General features: G+C 45.3%; 1 protein-coding gene across 1 annotated transcript in view; it reads left to right on the forward strand.

The window, feature by feature from the left end:
- The window catches only part of frmd3 (FERM domain containing 3), a 57,000-nt gene extending 43,131 nt beyond the window's left edge, over positions 1-13,869 (forward strand). The window contains exons 6-14 of the mRNA XM_048998905.1: positions 922-1,045; positions 2,239-2,326; positions 3,536-3,624; positions 4,226-4,289; positions 6,304-6,392; positions 7,317-7,391; positions 7,839-7,907; positions 8,329-8,453; positions 12,722-13,869. Of these exons, the coding sequence (XP_048854862.1) occupies positions 922-1,045; positions 2,239-2,326; positions 3,536-3,624; positions 4,226-4,289; positions 6,304-6,392; positions 7,317-7,391; positions 7,839-7,907; positions 8,329-8,453; positions 12,722-13,371 (1,373 nt within the window). The 3' untranslated portion in view covers positions 13,372-13,869. The remainder of the gene's footprint in view (positions 1-921; positions 1,046-2,238; positions 2,327-3,535; positions 3,625-4,225; positions 4,290-6,303; positions 6,393-7,316; positions 7,392-7,838; positions 7,908-8,328; positions 8,454-12,721) is intronic.
- Positions 13,870-19,398: the final 5,529 nt, after the last annotated feature.

Consider the following 19,398-nt stretch of genomic DNA (forward strand, 5'->3'; position numbering starts at 1 on the left):
GAGCTCTAAGGAACAGGAACACGCCAAATCATTTACAGTGCTGCTTCTGGGGGCACAGTCCAGGTGGACCAGCCCGCACTTACAGAGGATGTATGTAGATTGAGCCTTGGCTCCCTAATGTAACTTTTGTAAAAGTTACACCAGAATAAGATGGAAATGAAAATAAAAAAGGAGTCAATGAGAAACATTAAGACAAACATTAAAATAAATGATAACACAGATGATGATTATACAGTTAATATCATAAAAAATCTATACAAAAGCCTGATTAAGCAAGAAAGTTTTAAACTGTTTTTTAAAAAATCCTCAGAGTCTGCCTAACGTAATTGTAGTGGGAGATTATTCCAGAGCCTTGGTATCGCAGACTGAAAGGACTGATTTCTATTTCACTATTCCATGTATTCCATGACTATTTCATGTTGTCCAAGGGACGACTAGCAAATTAGCCTCAGATTGAAGAACCTGCAATTTTAATTTTGGCTAACTACACTGGCTGGAAGTAATCTGTTGAATTGTTATAGATAGTAATGCAAAGCATATATAATTTGTTCTTTTCCTTTGTCTAATCCTTACTAAAAATACTAAAAACTACTTTGGGAAAGGGCAGAGAAAATGCAGTTTAGCAGAAGCATGCAGACAGATTGTGGTCTATAAGTATGACGGAGGTATAACGCTTGAGTTGGATATGGGGTCTCAGCCCAAGAGGAGAAGGGCTTGTCTGAGAGGTTCTGCCAGGGAACTCCGACTGGGCACCAGGAACATCCCCCTGTCCACTGCTCCGATTAGCAATAAGAATGAGCCTTTATCTCTCAGACCTCCATTACACGGGTTTTGAGTGTGGGCAGCCATGTCCATAGTGGCCAGGAATGAAGCTTCATATCACTGTCCCCGGAATGTAATCACATTGCCTGTCTCTTGCAGCTGAACTTGGGGATTACGACCTGGATGAGCACCCAGCAGACTACATCAGCGACTTCCAACTGTTCCCTAAGCAGAGCCAGAAGCTGGAGAGGAAGATCATGGAGATCCACAGGAACGAGATGAGGCAGGCCGCTCTGCTACTGACGTTGACATGTTAAAATCAGGACTGTCCCTCCCAGTTTACCCCATTTTCACCACAATGGCTCCAGAATGGTTCTGGAACCCTTCCATGCTACTGTACATGCCCGGTTTCAAATGGGCATGAAGACAAAAATGAGGGCAAAGTAAAGAAGCCAAAAGCATTGTAAATAACTGCATGTCCAGAGGGGGCTATGGAACGCCTACTCAATTACAAATGGATCCTGGGAACTGCATGCAGAGGATGTATAAAAACAAAGAATCATCCTGTTTAGCATGTCGCATTAGTGAATTCTGTCAGATGGAGTTCTGGACCCATAAATCCAGGTGGAAACATGCCTGTTTGGCTACAGGAAGTGCTAACAAACATTAATGAATTGGTTGTTAGGCCAACGATAATGCAAAGATTGTGAAAAGTAACACAGATGAGCAGACAGCAGGAAAAGCAGCCCCAGTCTGCTCCAGCGAGAGCCGTCCCCCTTGCCCTGAAATTAATTTGTTTTGAATGAGGCACATAACCAGATAGTAAAGGTACCCCCCTCAAAATATATCACTGGCGATGGCTGAAGACTTTCTGTTCACAGACGCACTGCATTTCCTTTGAGCTCCTGAACTCTCCGCTTCCTCTGTGGTGCCAAACACTCAGAGGTGGTTCTAGAGGGGGTCAGGGGGCCAGTGCCCCCATGACAACATGTATGGCCCCCCATGTGGCTCCCTAAATATTCTACTTGGGTTTGAAATAAATGTATTATTATTGCTACTACTATTAATATTATTTACATTTATATATATGGAATAAAATTTTGTGCGCTGGGAAGAGGTGGAACGCAAATGTAGGCACGTCTTCTTGACAGGCTTGTAATGGGGGGCGCCGGGTGGTCGAGTTCCTTCAGTTGGTGAAAAGTGAAGTTAACGGCAGAAAAAAGCAAGACAGTCCAAACGAGAAATCACATTACGAATATTAGATATTTGTAAAAACTGTAAAATGTGACTGCAAAGCAGTGCATAAATAAGTTGTCTTTTTCTTCTTAGTACTGGCAGTCTAGTGTAAGTAACACTGGGCGGACATTATGGTCAAATGCATTTGGTCCCCTAAACAGAAAAACTGGCCTTAGTCAGTTTGCAGTCTGTCAAGCAGCAGGAGCGTCTGACAGTGACATTTGCTGCTTTTTCTTCCAGGAGCCAGTGCCCGGCAGTGGCTGAGATGAACCTCCTTCAGAGAGCGCACGCGCTGGAGACGTACGGCGTCGACCCCCACCCCTGCAAGGTGCCCCTGCATTTAGGCCTGTGATGGCCAAGTGTTTAAACACTTGAAGGTGGACGTCAGAATCTGAGGGCCACGACGGCCGTGTTTTCATTTCCGCTGCTGCTGATGCTGCAGGACGAAGCTCAGTTTGCTCTTGCCTGGTGCATAATAAATCAGTGGGATTGCTTGATATGAATGAAATCATTGAACGAAAGCACTAAACGCATCATGCTGGGTATCAGTATTACAGTGGTAATTTGCGATTCGTTCGAGGTCCAAGTTGCATTTCCTCATAAGACATGGAAGGCTTGGAGGGGAGACGCGTCTCAGTCCGATGTTTCTCAACCGACCCCTTCGAGATCCGTACTGGTGGAGCTGGACGCATTTTGACCCATACAAGTTTTAGCAGGATGGTCGAGTGCCAAGATTTCAGTCGACAGGCCCCTTCGACATCCAAACACTTGAGTTCCAAGGTTCTACTGTATTTCCATTACATTTATTCATTTGGGAAATGCTTTTATCCAAAAGTGAGAAGTCTTCCACTGAACCACGAAAGGGACCCCCATCGTGCATCCAGGGGTGCGGCTTCCGCTGACACGGCAGCTCCTCCTGCATACACCCTCTAATTAAGTGTTTCCCTATCTGGTCCTCAGGGAAAACACAGGCAGTCCATGTTTTTGCTTCCTCAGACCTGAGAGGGTGCAAAAATGTGGACCGACTGTGGTTTCCCCGCGCACCAGATTGGGAAAAAACACTGCTGTAATCAAATTTGGGGAAAAAAAATGCCCTTTTAAGCGACACTTATTTTAGGATGCAAGAGGGGTCGTTTAAAGTTTGGAGGTTTTGTATTGCACCCCGGAATCAGGGATGTTGGGAATCAGGATGCATCAGGATCTTCAGGTGTGGTAGCTTGGCGCTAGAGGTGGTAGATGGGTGATATATGCAGTTTCGACATCAGCACTTGGATAAACGGATGCCCGGGTAGGTCAACTTTCGCTTGATTGCTCAAGAGCAAGAAGATATTCTCAGATGGTGAGGGGCTGCAGTGCTGTGTGGCTACAGTGCCTGATATGCAAGCTGTTGTTGTTGTTGTTGTTTGTTTGTTTATGCGCAGGCACAGCCATGTGTTTCTCTGTTATGTGAGAAGAAGCCATTTGCACATGCGAGAAAAATACATATTTTGATATAGAATGTATTTTTTTCTTACTTTTTGTCTGTTTGTTTGTTTAGGACTTCACTGGATCCACTGCATTTTTGGGGTTCACTGCTACTGGCTTTGTGGTGTTCCAGGGGAACAAGCGGATCCACCTGCTGAAATGGTAACCTCTGACTTCTGACCTACAGCTGTGGAAAAAATCAAGAGACCAATAGATCAATATTTAAAAAAAAAATTAATCTTGGTTTAATCCTGGTTCTGGTGGCTGTAGGCTTCCGGACTCATAAAACAGCAGTTCACAAGAACAAGATGAAGTAGGAGGCACTGGCAGTAACCAAAAACCAGCCAGGTACAGGGCAGAAGCAACTCTCTAATGCCAGAGATGACCGTCAACTTATCTGGTAGTGCCTCATAAATCAGAGGATGACCTCAAGTGAAGAATGGGAAACATTAAGTGGTGTGAAGTGCACTGCTAGGACTTCTAGAAGCCCTTAAAGACCCCTAAAGCAAGGAAGAAGCCCTTCATCAATGAGAAGCAGAGAAGAGCCAGATTGGAGTTTGCAAACAAATGTATATTTTACACATTAACTAAGAAAATGCAACTAAAGGTGCTGGTGTGGTCTCAGTTTTTTCCAGGGCTGTACTCTTATACACTTGGTATGCTGCAAGTACTTTTGCTTATGTTGGTCTGTGGAAGGTGCTTGGACGGAGTTTAGAAATAATTCTAATGAAAAGCTACTCGGCTGTTTTTTTCTTTTTTCCAGGGCTGATGTAAGCAAACTGAAATTCGAAGGGAAGACTTTCTATGTAATTGGTATGCAGAAAGAGGTAAGTCAAGCCGTAACTGCAGGAGTCCTCGCTGAACAAGCTTTCTAACACGGATGCTTTCTGGCCTGTACTTGATATACCTCCTTGTTTACATAAACAAATGAAATTGCAGTGCATTCCCATCTTGTTTGCACTGTGATGCTGAGATTAATGCGGGCGGTTCTTGTTCCATCCCTGCATTTCTGCGGCTGTGCAGGGCGTGCTATGCAGGGGGTGTTGTGCAGGACGCGCTGTGCAGGACGCGCTGTGCAGGACGCGCTGTGCAGGACGCTCTGTGCAGGGCGCGCTGTGCAGGACGCGCTGTGCAGGACGCGCTGTGCAGGGGGCGCTGTGCAGGGGGCGCTGTGCAGGACGCGCTGTGCAGGGGGCGCTGTGCAGGACGCGCTGTGCAGGGGGCGCTCCCGTGCCCCTGCCGTGTTCCCATCTCACCTCGGCTGGGCACATGCGTGTCTCTCCGCTGCCGGACTCAGGACCCCGCTTATCTGTGTTGCAGATCTCTTTGGCGGGCAGGATGCGGTGCAACCCGCTGGTGGGTCTGTGCTCCCCATCTCTGCACCCCCCCCACCACAGCCCCAACCCCATTTAATTTAACGATAATATGACTGAAACGAGCGGAACTGTAGCGGCTCAGAGCTGTTGGCCTCTTCCACTTTGAAAACTGATCAGAAACACCATTATTACTGTAACCCTCTCAGTGAATCCTGTTCTTTCCAGCGCTTAAGAATAATTCCTAAATGCATTACATGTGCAGCCTAACAAAAGACCAAAGGGGACACATAAGGCCCACAAAGGAAAGGATGACGTTCCCCTGCTGTTTGGCCCCATGCTCCTGTAGTTCCTGCTCTGTTCCTGGCTTGGTTTCCCTCACCGATGCCCCGTCTGCGTACAGCTTACAGTCCCCACCCCATCCCTACGCTGTTCTCCACCTCTGTGTGCCCACTCGGAGCAGCACCCTTAAGGTGGCCCCGTTCTCCATCACGCGGTCTGTCTCTGCCTCCACCTGTATCTCGCTGTCCCACGTGGTGCAGCTGATGTTTCTGTTTCTCTTCTCGGTGTCTTGGTTCATGCACATTGCCGGTGAGTAAGAGGCACGCAAGGCGGCGTGTTCCTGTCGCCACGTTCTTCCTGTAGATGGCGCTCAAGGGGCCACGCCAGGCGCTCTGTCTGCCGGTCCCACTATCCCCCCCACCAGAGTGAGCCGCTGCTTCCGGCTCCGGCCCAAGACCTGGGGCTGCTGGGGGTATAATGTTCTTTTTGAAAACCCCCCAAGCTGGCCAAGAATCACCCGGCCTTTTCAAAAAGACCCCGTCAGCGAGAGCCCTGCACAGCACGGTCAGGGCTTGGTGCTGCTGTTCCTCACAGGAACTGCAGGGGACGCCACCTAGCACAAGATTTGCACACTCCCTGGTTCTGCACCCTCCCTGCCTCCTTTGACCCGTGCATGAATGACCATGACCCCTCTCCCCCGGCACGCTGTTGGATGTGTTGGACCCATAACCAAGGCTAAGTGTGCCCCGAGACACATAACCTCGCACCAGGAGGTTAAACCCTCGCTGGGGTCCGCCCTCAAGCCCCACCCACACTGAGCAGCAGCTAATTCAGGCTGCTAGGAGAGCTGTTAAATCATCTATATTTGCTTTCTGCAGCCAATGTGGGCTCAGGTGCTTTTCTCTGATTGATTTCAACCAGCTCATAGACTCCTGCTTAGTCTGCCATCGAGCTGGGAGAATTAATCTATGGGATCATGTTTCCCCGCGGTATCGATGACTTTACCTCAGCCTCACTGAGTGGATAAATGTGATTCCTTTACCAGTTTCCACTTATCTGCCTGTAAGTATGACCAAGCTTCTCAGTTACAAATGGAGAAGAGGTCCTTTACAGCTTGCTCCCCCCGGCCATGCCCCCACCCCGAGATGAATGTCCCTTTCCCCTTTCCCAGCATGTTGCTGTGCCTCTCCTGTGTCCCAGTCTATCCACCTCCAACCGGTCTCTCCTTCTGCCTCTGTGTTTCCAGAAGAAATTGGTGCTGACCTTTCACACGTCCACGCCAGCAGCCTGCAAGCATCTGTGGAAGTGTGGGGTGGAGAACCAGGCCTTCTACAAGTGGGTCCCTGTTGCGCCGCCCACCCGCCGTAGGCACGGCAACCCCACTTTAAAGACCAATGTAAAATTGTAGGAAAATCATGTGACTTTGAATTAGACTTCCTACTTGCTGCAAGAGACCATATGTCTAAATTCATAGAAAGAGAAGATCTGGTCCTGTTTTTATGTGGAGAGAGAGAGACAGAGAGAGAGAGAGAGAGAGCGAGATAGAGACAGAGAGAGATGAGAGTACTCATTAGCAGTTAATATGTTTTGAAAAAGTTCTTATTCAATTAATATCAAAATTGCAGAGAGAAGACGTCTTTCATTAAAGTATAATCCATTTGCTTTTATTTGTTATCCATTCCTCCTGTCCTTTGGATCACGGATGAGTTTCGTCTCTGTATCCCAGGGATAATGAAATTGCCTTTGTCATAGTGTCCCTGCTGTGGGGCGTAATCTGGGACCCCTGATTCAAGAACAGTAACCAGAGGCTTTAACCGCCAGGGTGGCTATTAAATTGCGCCTGTCCTCAGCCTGACATTGAGTGTCTGTCTGGTTGTTCCCGTCAAAGCCTTCCACTTAATTGGAGGCTGGTGCATCACAGCTCAGGCAGCTGCACAAACAGGCAGTGGGACGGTGTCAGCGACCATATGACACCTGATTTACGCCTCTGAGAAGGACGCTGCGGGGCGTCGGGGGAAACTGCCTTACTGCACAGCTAAATGCCAAATATTGTGATCGCTTTTATAACGTGAATTGCTCTTGCTTATATTTATGCTATATTGGTCAGTATGGAAAACGTATTGGTTAATGAAACATTAAACTTTTACTCCTGTACTAGCCACACTCGTATAGCATATATAATTTCTATGGTAATATACCAATGAATGATTGTGCTTTAATTTTGTTTTGTTTCTCCGTTTGTTGCTTTTTCTTTGATAGGTGTGCAAAATCCAGCCAAATAAAGACAGTATCCAGCAGTAATATATTTTTCAAAGGGAGCCGATTTCGGTACAGGTAAGCTGCCGCTTGTGCTCACTGTCACCTGCTGTGAGGTACAGAAGCATTAAGATGCCGTTGGTTATGCAAGTCTATGATAGTGTGTGAATTAATCATGCACAGTACTTAACAGAGCTCCAAATGATTGGATCGTTACCCATCCATCTTTTAAGCGTTTGTCCTGCTCAGGGATACAGGGTATTTTATCATCATGTGATCATCATGTGATTTTATGTCAAAGCACACTGAATGCTGAAGCTCCTTTGTAGGGCCATTTGCACTCACTGTATTTTGGCTTGAAGGCCCTGTAAGTTTCTCTCATGTTTCTAGCAGCTTTACATTGGGCAAAAAAATACGAAATCTTATTTTAGATGGGGTGTGGTGGTTTTTAGCAGCTGACCTGAGAATTGTTGCATGCCGACCCATTATGCTTAATTGGGCAAATTTATTTGAATTTTTTTTCAGTGGAAAGGTGGCGAAAGAGGTTATAGAGGCAAGTTCTAAGATACAAAGAGACCCCCCTGAAGTGCACAGGTAGGAACCCGATCCCAAACCATCATTAAGCTAACCCAGCACCAGCACTGCAGGACCAGGCAGTTAGCCATGTGCTACCCACCGATTAACTTAATCACAGTCTGGAACAGCTGGAGAGCTCTGTGGAGGGTCTGCCTGTCTATCTATCTATTTGCCTGTCTCTCTGAACCATTTAGAGTAAGACTAAGCATTTAAAAATAAAAAGGGCATAGCTTCCGGAAGCCAAATGACGTTTACTGGCCATGTAAGTTACAAGGAATTTATCTTGGCATGTGACTGAGACACAGGGCAACTGAGGCATGGAGTGACTGAGGCAGGGGGCTACTGAGGCAGGGGGCTACTGAGGCACAGTGGGCCTCACTGCCATCCCACCTCAAGGGAGAAGCTGTTCAGTTGCGTTAAACTCAGCCCCATGTTTCAGGTCCAGCTTCAGCCAGAGCAGGAGCTTCAACTCACTGAGCAACAGGCAGCTTATCATGAACATGGAGCCCCTGCAGCCAGCACTGCCCTCCCCCAGCGAGAGTGAGGAGGCCTGCATGGAGACTGGTAAGAGCTGCTGCCCCATGAGACATGCAAGCTGGTCTTGTGCTTTTATAAATGGTATTGTGTGCAGAATGTAGTTATTGAGCCAGTCATTCTGTGGTGACCCGAGCCTGGAGTTGTGCTACACACTAGATATGGTCTAGACTCCACCCTAGAGCTATATTACTCACTAGGTACAGTGTAGCAGTGTAACAGTGTTACATTCTACCTACTCTGTAGATGTGTACCATACTGTGTACATTGTAGCTCTGTTGCACTTTAATTGCAATGTGGCTGTTATATACTTGGTTCAGTGTAACTGTGTTACATACTAGCGTATAGTGTAGCTGTGTTACATACTGTGTACATTGTAGCTGTGTTACACATTAAGTGCAGTGTGGCTGTTATATACTGGGTTCAGTGTAGCTGTGTTACATACATCATATAGTGTAGCTGTGTTACATACAGTGTATAGTGTAGCTGTGTTACATACAGCGTATAGTGTAGCTGTGTTACATACTGCGTATAGTGTAGCTGTGTTACATACTGCGCTTAGTGTAGCTGTGTTACATACTGTGCTTAGTGTAGCTGTGTTACATTCTGCTTATAGTGTAGATGTGTTACATACTGCGCTTAGTGTAGCTGTGTTACATACTGCGCTTAGTGTAGCTATGTTACATACTGTGCTTAGTGTAGCTGTGTTACATTCTGCTTATAGTGTAGATGTGTTACATACTGCGCTTAGTGTAGCTGTGTTACATACTGCGCTTAGTGTAGATGTGTTACATACTGCGTATAGTGTAGCTGTGTTACATACATCATATAGTGTAGCTGTGTTACATACTGCATATAGTGTAGCTGTGTTACATACATCATATAGTGTAGCTGTGTTACATACTGCGTATAGTGTAGCTGTGTTACATACTGCGCTTAGTGTAGATGTGTTACATACTGCGTATAGTGTAGCTGTGTTACATACATCATATAGTGTAGCTGTGTTACATACTGCGTATAGTGTAGCTGTGTTACTTTCTGCGCTTAGTGTAGATGTGTTACATACTGCGTGTAGTGTAGCTGTGTTACATACTGCGTATAGTGTAGCTGTGTTACATACTGCGTATAGTGTAGCTGCACCACACACATGGCAGCTGTTTGGAGCCTTCTTGGGGTTCCTGTGAAAACTAAGCAGCTGGTGCTTCTCTGTGGATTCTCACCCCAAAGGCTCTTAGCAGGCAGCCTCAGTCAGGGGTAAATATATCGCATTGATGAATGCTGTGCTGACAACATGCTAATGACCTGTCGGGTGACACTGTGACATCATGGAAACTCCTTTCTCAGGAGGCTTGGGAATAACGTTAATGAAAACTCAATTAGCGGCCTTTATTTGGCTGGAAGGCCTCCACTAGAAGGACGTTAGGCGTGAGATGCTGCCGCCGTGTGATCCAGGAGTGATCTGATGTGAGTCTCTCTCCCTGCCATGTCACCCGCTCCTCTTCATGCTCTCGTGCAGCGGTGAAACAGAGGCCGAGGACTCGAATGCAGTTTGGCAAAGCCAAAGGTACTAGATCTATGGTAGAAACGCTTTGCTTTGTAGCGATCGATTGGTCGATGCTACAGCGCTTTTGAACACTCCACCCTGGGCCTTGCTGAAATTCCCTCCCCCCCCCCTTGGAAAGAGGGAATTCAGCTGCCATCCCTGCTTGCCTGTGCTGGATAGAGAGTGGAGTTCCACAAGCTTTTCTCACCTTTCCTCCCCCAGGCTGCTAAGACCCAGCTTGATCCATTAGGATCGACTTTCCTCCGGTGCTGGGAGAGGGATTGTGTGGAGGATGGAGAAATCTGACCCCTGGGTTTCCTGGACTTTATCTTACATCCGTCAGAGGGTCAGGCCTCTCCATTCCGGCCTTTCCAGCCTGTTCTGTGGCGCCCACCACACCTCACGCACGTACAAAAACATGGAACATGATCATGTTTACGTTTCTGCTGACTCCCGGTTGACTGTGAATTACAAGCCTGTAATCCACAGTCCCTAACAGCAGATCTCCAAAACAGAAAACTGATAACAAATACATTTTTTTTTCGCTTGCATGTGTTTTTAAGGGAATTAAGTTTTCTTGCAGGTGCATTATTTTGGCATCGTTTTTTGTAGTATTGTTATCATAATGGGGGTGTTTTTCACTCTATCCAAAACATCATTTCATTGCTGGAAGTCTGTTCCCCCGTAGACCCAAATGCCACTTGTGCCTTTGATTGGCTTTAATCACAGTCCCGTCTGAGACATGTCAGCTTCCTGTCGTTCTTGATATGAACAGCAGATAATGGAAGCTGTGACACTTCCTTCCTGCATTTCAGGCCAGCTCCTGGTACCCTGACAATGTTTTTTTCTGTTTACAGTGGTCTGCTTTTCCGGTTTATCGACCCATTTCAGTGTAAAATCTAATTTAATTTTCCAAATGGTTTGTACTAATACACATCAACTCCGCGTCAAGGAAGAATAATGGATGAAGACAACGAGGAAGGAGATGGATGGATGATATTTGTTGTGACCTTCTGGGACCAGATGTTGGCTGTACTTCTCCACTGGATCCAGCCGCTCCTTTGAAGGATGGGCTGATCTCACAGCTGCGCTCACTGCTCCCTGCTCTTGGGGGCCTGTCTCTCAGTAATCAGATGAATGATTATGTGGCCTCTGTAGCCAGGGGTATAAATAACACTGAATCAGTCCCCAAAGCCCTGTCTTTGGTCGCGCTTCGAGGGGCCACTGCTGACATTTCATTCGTTTGGAGGCGCCGGGGCAACCAGTGCCGGCATAAAAGCCCCAGTCGCGAAGCAGAGCAGGTAGCTATGAGCGAGGGCCCGCAAAAGAGGCTGGGCATGGCGGGGGGCCAGGAGGAGCGAGCCTGGCGCTGGGGAGAACGGCAAGGCATCGTAGGGGACAGGCTGAAGTGTCAGGTGAAGATCACCACGCAGAGGAGCCTCCGGCTGTACCTGGCCAACCGCACGGCACGGGATGTGTATGTGCGGCTGCTGGGACATGGGGACCGCGTGTCCGGACCCGGTACGGCGCCCAAGGCCACACCCACCGGACTGCGTGCCTTAAAGCGCACCGCAGTTAGGGTAGTGCTCAGCACGGTATTTACTGATATCAAAATACTTGCTTGTGTTGAATGCATGTTTAGTGTTATGAAAATGTGTACAATGTGTTTGAGTGATGAGTGATGGATCAAAGCACTGAATGCAGTGAAAACTAAAGCTGCAGGTGACTGTCAAGCTGTGTTTCTTTCTGCACGGTTGCAGTGCAGTACGGTGAATCACTGTGCCACGCAGGGGAGAGTGCAGTGCAGGTCCGGGGGCGCCCGAAGAGGGAGCACTGAAGGAATGTGGCAGCCTGTCCTGCTCTCTGCACAGGCACCCAGTTCGTCTGCCACTAGCACTTGTATTATCTGCTGTCGCGGCCCCCACCCTGATGGCCAGAGCTGCCTTTGACTCCAAACCAGGACAGCCTCCTTCATGCCAGCAAGTTGTCCCTAACTGCCAAAGACTTCCAGGCGCTTATGTTTCTGCTTTCAAAATCTGCCACTGTAATGGAAAGTCACCTTTTCGGCTCTGTGCCTGGGATGTCACCTGTGTCATCTGCCTCCCAGTTTACAATTTAACTAATCTTACCTTGTGCAAAATGCTACAACCAATGTACAACACAGCTGTAAATTTTTATTCTATAATTTTTATGTTGTTTTCCATGAGTCCAGTCTCTAAACCCTTCAGACTTTAGTCCATGAAGACCTCCAAAACCATTGTGGATTTTGGTTGTTTCCAATAGCAATTGTTTCCTCAGTTCCGAAGCATCTGTTTCTAGGGATTGTAGTAACCCTTGACCTGTTGCCACGGTTACAGTGTTGTTTTCATCTTTGCTCTGACAACGGCAGGAGCCACATTGCTCCAGCAAGCTGCTTGGATTTAGCCCGTCATTTCATTGCATCATCCTAATTTTATGTCTCCCTCTAACTGGAAAGAGGTATATGGCTGAATTTTATGTTGTAAAGTGGATTTATTCAAAGTAATTGCTGGAAAAACTGCTAAAAGACACCTCAGGCTCGATGCAACTGTGAAGTAGCCTTGGGGAGTAAGATTAAATGCTGCTGTAACCATGCCAACAGGCAGGAACAGGGGCAACGCAAAGAAGAGAAGCCAAGGTCATTGGCTGTCCCTTAAATGTCTTTGCAGTGCCCTCACAGCCCATTTAGGTTATGATACTTACAGGCCCATACCTCCCTGCTTCTGCCCTGCTGTAGGTCTGCTCGCCCTAAAGGAGTCCGTCCACTTGTCTCCCCTGAAGTTGGCTATTGTCTCACAACCCGAGGCAGGGAAGAATGGGGCTGAACGGGGGGCAGGAGACGCCCTCCTATCAGAGGAGCGCACACTGTGTAAAGAGGAGCGACGGCACGAGGAAGATGAGGAGGAGGGTGGTGAGGCCCTGACGATCTCGGAGCTGGTGTACAGCCCATGTGCCAGCCTGCTGCCCACCCCAGTGGAGGACGTAGGCGGAGTCGACCTGCTGTTCGAGAGCCCCGTCAAGCTACTGAAGGAGCTGCATGCTGACAGCGGCCTGCGGGACGAGCCGGAGGGCGAGCAGGAGTGTGAGGGGGCCCAGGAGGAGCGGGTGAGGGATGCCCCCCGGGGGCTAAGCCCACGGGCGGGGGGCAGCGCGCCACTGGGTGCCTGTCTGCGCAGTCTGGCCCGCCTGCTGGCCTTGGCACTGGGCCTGCTGCTGATTCTGCTGCCCCTGCTACTACTGCTGCTCGAGTCCGACATCGACGTCTCCTTTCTGCGCGAGATTCGCCAGACGCCCGAGTTTGAGCAGTTCCACTACGAGTACTACTGTCCTCTGCGGCGTTGGGTCGTGTGCAAGATAAACATCGTCCTGGACAAGCTGGGGGGCTAGTGAAGGAGAGGGCTTCCCGGCAGCTAGTGGGGGCCGTCTGCATCGGGCGGAAATAAACGGGTTGCTTTCATTTCCGGGTCGTTTCTGTGGGGATTTTTTTTTTTGCTTTCACACAAGCACACACACATTTCTAGAGCCACACCCAGGCTGATGTTCAGCCATCACTGTTCTTGAGTCAGATAGCCTTGCACCAGCATGGTGCAGAAAACAGTTCGAGGCAGTCCTGAGGACTGGTGGTACAAAGGAGCAGAGGGGAGAAGCACTGATTGGGAGAGTTTCGTTAATAACCATTGTGTATATAGCAAACATACATCTAATTATGTTAACGAAGTGATATTAATGATGGTAGCAATGATATCAGGAAAATTAGTGAAAGGCCACAGAGTTGTTTTGGTTACTCATATAGAAACACTTCCAGTTTGAAAGCAACTCAGTTTTGTCCTGTAAAAAAGAGATCCACAGCGTATCTGTATATTTTAAAATAAAACTTTACACTGTTTTTAATGTTTTGTACATTTTTACGTGATACGAGTATTTCAGGATTTTTTTCAGTCAGAAAATAAAGGTACAGCTCTATTGAGGGTACGGGCACTGTGGTCCGAGAGGGAGGTGGCACTGTTAGCGCAATCTGTCGTGGTACGGATGCGCATTGTTACGGAAGCCCTTGTGGGAGACGTGCTTGGATGTGTTGGGAAAATGAGCACTCCGTTCATACGTGACCCCGGCTGTTTGGACGTTCGCATGGACCGTGTGGCTGTTCGCTGTTTGCCTAGCTGCCTTTAGAAATGTCCCTACCTGTAAACATATAAAATCCAGAAAAACAGCAGGGCTTAAAGTTACCTAACCGTACCCTATTTCCATTTTACATGGAAACATAAATATAAAGGGGTAAGGGTCCAGCCTGGTCGCGTGAGCTCTGCCTTATGAGGCACGTGTCTCACGGCTGAGGATAGACTCACGGTCCGACCAAGAAACCAGCCTCGTTATTTGAATTGCACTTTGCGCTGGGCAAGGTCGCGGCACAATCGGGAGTTTTGGATTACATGCAGCATTAATCACGAGCATCCTGAATCCTGTAAATCATATCAGTCAGACATTACTCTCAGGAAAGGATCAAGGGCAGTCGATTGATGTCATCTTTGTGTCAACGCGCACAGAATATGCTCTCTCGAAACATATGCATTGGAAACCGTTTCCTAATTTACACATTACTTATCGTCTCCTTTGTCCTTTCAGCCGGGCTCTTTTATTGCGGTCAAAGGTGTATCATCCTTCACTTGAGTGCAAGACAGTTCATTTCAGTGACTGCAGGGCACTTGATTGAATTAACATATTTGTGTACCTCAACCAGTCAGCCTCACGCTGTAGAACAGCCCCAATTGCAGCCAATATGGGTATGTTCTGTAATATCATAACCATGTCGTTAAAAAAAAACTAACAAAAAAAACGTCAAACATCTATTAAAGGTGGCTACCATAATGCAGCAATCAGCGTGTCTACGTAGCATAAAACCAAAGTATTCTTTCAAATAAGGATTGCGTATGTAAATATGCATATTAGATTAGAAAACGTGTCTACCTAATGGCGTTGTTTATGCTTTGAACCCTGTTTTGGTCACCGATGTCTCCTTATTGCCCCTCTAGTGTGTTTACAGCCTTTCCTTTGAATTATTTCAGATTCTCCAATAATAATACAAACAAAAAAGCCAACAGACACTGTAACCACGTTTTTATTTTTGCACTTGCTCGTTTGTTTTTTGGAACATACAAATAATCGAATACCACTGCATGGTGATTTTTCTTTCATTTCGCTAAAATGTTACCAAGCTTTTGTCTGTATATGTATGTAAATACTGTAGGAATAGGAGTCATGGCTTATAGAGGAAAGCAGACCATCTTGTAAAAAAAGGAAAAGAATGAGTCTTTTGTGTCACCCCTCAGAGTATAATGATGTGTACGTCCTTCATTTCATATATATGCATGACTTCTACATAAAATATGTAAATGCGCAAAATTGTATTAATCCGTTAAACTCAGCCATCTTTTAGACATAGCTAAAAATGTATGCCCAGCTTTGATGAGACCTTAGGTCGCCCCTGTAAATTAATAGTAATGTAAACCTGAAACTCCGCAAGGCATAAGATTAACTGGGAAAAATGGCGACGTGATTAATGCCCCTTCTCTTACTGACCTAAATATGTTTACAAAATGGAAATATGCCATAGACCTGACTCTACTATGCTGTAAGTAAAATGACAGTAAGGGGGCGCCATAGCCCCCCTGCGGTACTATCACAGCTGTAGGTCGTAGAATGAATTCTCTTATCATAGAATTTATATCCGGACAAAGACCCAGGTATTGACAAAGTACTGAAGAGTTTTTCTAATGAAACGTAAGTCATATTGGAAAGTTACAAATAACAGCTGCATTTGTTTGATTCAATCTGGGTAACGTTAAAGCCATAACTTTAATAAACATTAAATATTAAGTAAACAAACACATAATGGAATTTGTTTTCAAAGGCGCCTCATTGCATGTAGCTGAATCTAACACAATGTTACCATTCATTTTATAAAACATCTGTTGTCCTTTTACGTTGCATGGGGAAATTAGCAAACAGCAGTGATACTGAGTTTATATATTTTTTTCAACACCACATCAACTTAAGCAAAAATAACGAGTCACACAGAACACGCTACATAAATGCAACCTCTAATGCTGAAACTTACTGCTCAGAAAAAAAATAATTCTAAAAACAAAAATAGTCATTAGTTCCTACTAAAGTTTTTCGCATATGATCCGTATTGACATTATTCGATGAACAAAAAATAATGCAAAATCTCACTATGCGAAACTGGGACTGGAAGTGGAAAAAATGTATATAATGCTTCTTTGGGTATTTTACTTGAATGGGCATTTACCGAGTGTGACGATTATGCAGGCAAGCATAACAGAATTTCTTTCTGTAATTTTGTGTTATAAATTTGTGTTAGTTATTTTGTCATTTGATCTGTTCTAAACAACTCTGGGAGGAATTTTTAAAAGTTTCCAGTGGTAAAACCAGTGCAGAAACGTTAAGCCTTATGAACTTTGTAAAGTGTATTTTGAATGTTTGTTTGTTAAAACAAAAATATGGATCGTTTTATATGTTAGTACTGCCACAATAAAACCCCTAATTAATATATAATGAAAACTGTGTTGTTTCATTGTCATTTGTTTTCCAAGGAAACTTTTTTTTTATTAAATGTGCTTTTTGTTGTAATTTATTTTCAATTCCATATTCCAAAAAACTATGCAATCATTATTTGTATTATTTGTAAAGACTTAACATCTTTTAAAGTATTATTTATAAATCTATTATAAAACCTTTGAACAAAGGCTGCGTATCATACTTAAATACAATAATAAATACCAAAGTCTAGATATAAAAGTAATTTTCATTAATCTATCCGCGAGAAGCTAAAGCTAAAGGTAATCATGTCGGAAATAACTCTAAACTACTCTAGGAAATAGATTACACGTTGTACCCGTATCTCTCCCGCATGCGCATGAGTAAGGGCGCATGCTCAGCGTCGTTTCCATGGAGATTGGAAGGATGCAATTGACAGTGAGACCATGGCGCTCGTTAACAGAGATTCATCGGTATGTTATGCATATTTAACGTTTAAATAAATCTCACGTCATTTAAAAAATGTATTTGCTTCTTACAAGGTTGCACAGGTTTCTAGTTCGTGCTAACCGTTTTAAGTATACGACATTAATTGTTTGACGGGGTGTCTACTTATTGCTCAGTTTTGATCAGTGAACCAGCCCATGGTATTTTTGCGTGCGTGACTCAATGTTTGATATTCCACCCATGATATTAACTTAAATCATATTACTATGGCTGCACTTCAGTTTATCCGCAATTATATGCAAACACACACACACCCACGCACGTTTGTAAATATATCTTTCTGGAGACTCTCCATTCATTTCTATGGGGAAAACTCCCAAATCCCAACATGACGACGTTAGCCCCACTCAGCCCTAACCGTAACCAAACAAAATGCAAGACCCCTGGTATTTTTAGTTTTTTAATTCACAGATCTTTGTGATGACCTAAAAAATGGTCCCAACAACGTCAAAATAACAGATTTTTTTATTATTCTGTGGGGGAAATTTATACTGTATTATACTGTGGAGGACAAATATAATTCACGCATGCACACACACACACACACACACACACACACACACACACACACACACACAAAGATTCATATTGATTAAATAATAAAGAGTTCATCCATAGTTTACTTTCACATCTTGAAATACATGCTTTTGTAGTGTTTGGCCTGGAGCCTATCTGAGGCAGAACAGGGCACAAAACAGGCAAACGCCCAGCATGAAATGGTGGTTCATCTTCATTCATTAACAAGGAATCGCACTGGAATCCATTTAGCAGCGTGTATGGGGAAATTAAAATCTAGGATTTTATTTTGGGGGCTGCATGGTGGTGCAATGGTTAGCACTGTTGCCTCACACCTCTGGGACCTGGGTTCGAGTCTCCGCCTGGGTTACATGTGTGTGGAGTTTGCATGTTCTCCCCATCGTCGTTGTGGGGTTTCCTCCGGGTACTCCGGTTTCCCCCCACAGTCCAAAAACATGCTGAGGCTAATTGGAGTTGCTAAATTGCCCGTAGGTGTGCATGTGTGCGTGAATGGTGTGTGAGTGTGCCCTGCGATGGGCTGGCCCCCCATCCTGGGTTGTTCCCTGCCTCGTGCCCATTGCTTCCGGGATAGGCTCCGGACTCCCCGCAACCCAGTAGGATAAGCAGTTTGGAAAATGGATGGATTTTATTTTGGATATTGACAGCCATTTGAAGAATCACTGTTTTTACCGTAGTGTGTACCAGGTAGCTTGCAGTTCAACAATAGTCACGATGCTTAGCAATAGCCAGACCTACTGACACGTAGCAGGTGGCTATTCCATAACAGGTCAATAGCCACTGTGTATAACAGCTGGGGACAGCCGGCGCTGGTTGAAAGCTTTCCTTGCCCTTGAGAGATGATTTGCCAGATCATGTTCTTAGTTCACCCCATGACCAGGATAAATGGTTGGAAGATTTTCTTTCACTTGCAATCCTACAGAATGTGCATGAGCTGTGAAGTTCACCGCATACAGTTTTGTTAAAACTGGGTGAAAATACGTATATTTTTAAAGCAGATGTTAAGTAAAAATTCTACACCTATTCATGTCAGTTGGCATGATTTATGACCATTTCAGTAATTATCATGTGTCTTATGAATCCGCAAATGAGGGAAAAAAATCTTTTAAAATCTGTGAGATGCTACTTAAAAAGTCACATACTGGTTTTGATTTTAAGTACGTTTTCCTTAAAGGACACATAATACAAAATTTTCACATGCACAACCCGGCTGAGGAACAGATTTTACCCTACACCTGTCACACTTCTGAATTAACTCATCTCTGACATTCTGAATATTTGTGTACCTGCTGTATAACTCTAATTCTACCTCTGTGATAATGCACTGCACTTTATGCAATATCATAATCATTCATGAGTATGATTATATTGCACTAAGCTACCAGCACCTTATTCACTGTGAATGTGTGTGTGTGAACATATTTTATTCTTTGGATTTTATTGTAAATTTTGTGTATCTGCTGGTGCTTCAAACCAAATCTCATTGTACTTGTACAATGACAATAAAGCATCTTTATCTTTATAAAAAACATATTGGAGTGTGACTTCCCTAACATGAACAAACATGAACAACTTCTCTGTTGCCTTTAGGAGCTCACCATCCTGAAAGCAAGGCAGCTGAAGCGTCTACAGGCAGAAACGGCCTCTCCCACTGACAGCCCAAGGACTCAGAATCTTAAGTTCTTGAGGACAAAACGAATAAAGTATTTCATTGGCACACATGAGACCACAGATGCAAGGAAAACACAGGAAACTATACTGCTTTCAAGTGATGAAAACCCCTTGAATTGCATCAACCCCTTAAACTCTCCTCAGGAC

Source organism: Brienomyrus brachyistius, chromosome 2, assembly GCF_023856365.1.
Source record: "Brienomyrus brachyistius isolate T26 chromosome 2, BBRACH_0.4, whole genome shotgun sequence".
Taxonomy (NCBI): Eukaryota; Metazoa; Chordata; class Actinopteri; order Osteoglossiformes; family Mormyridae; genus Brienomyrus; species Brienomyrus brachyistius.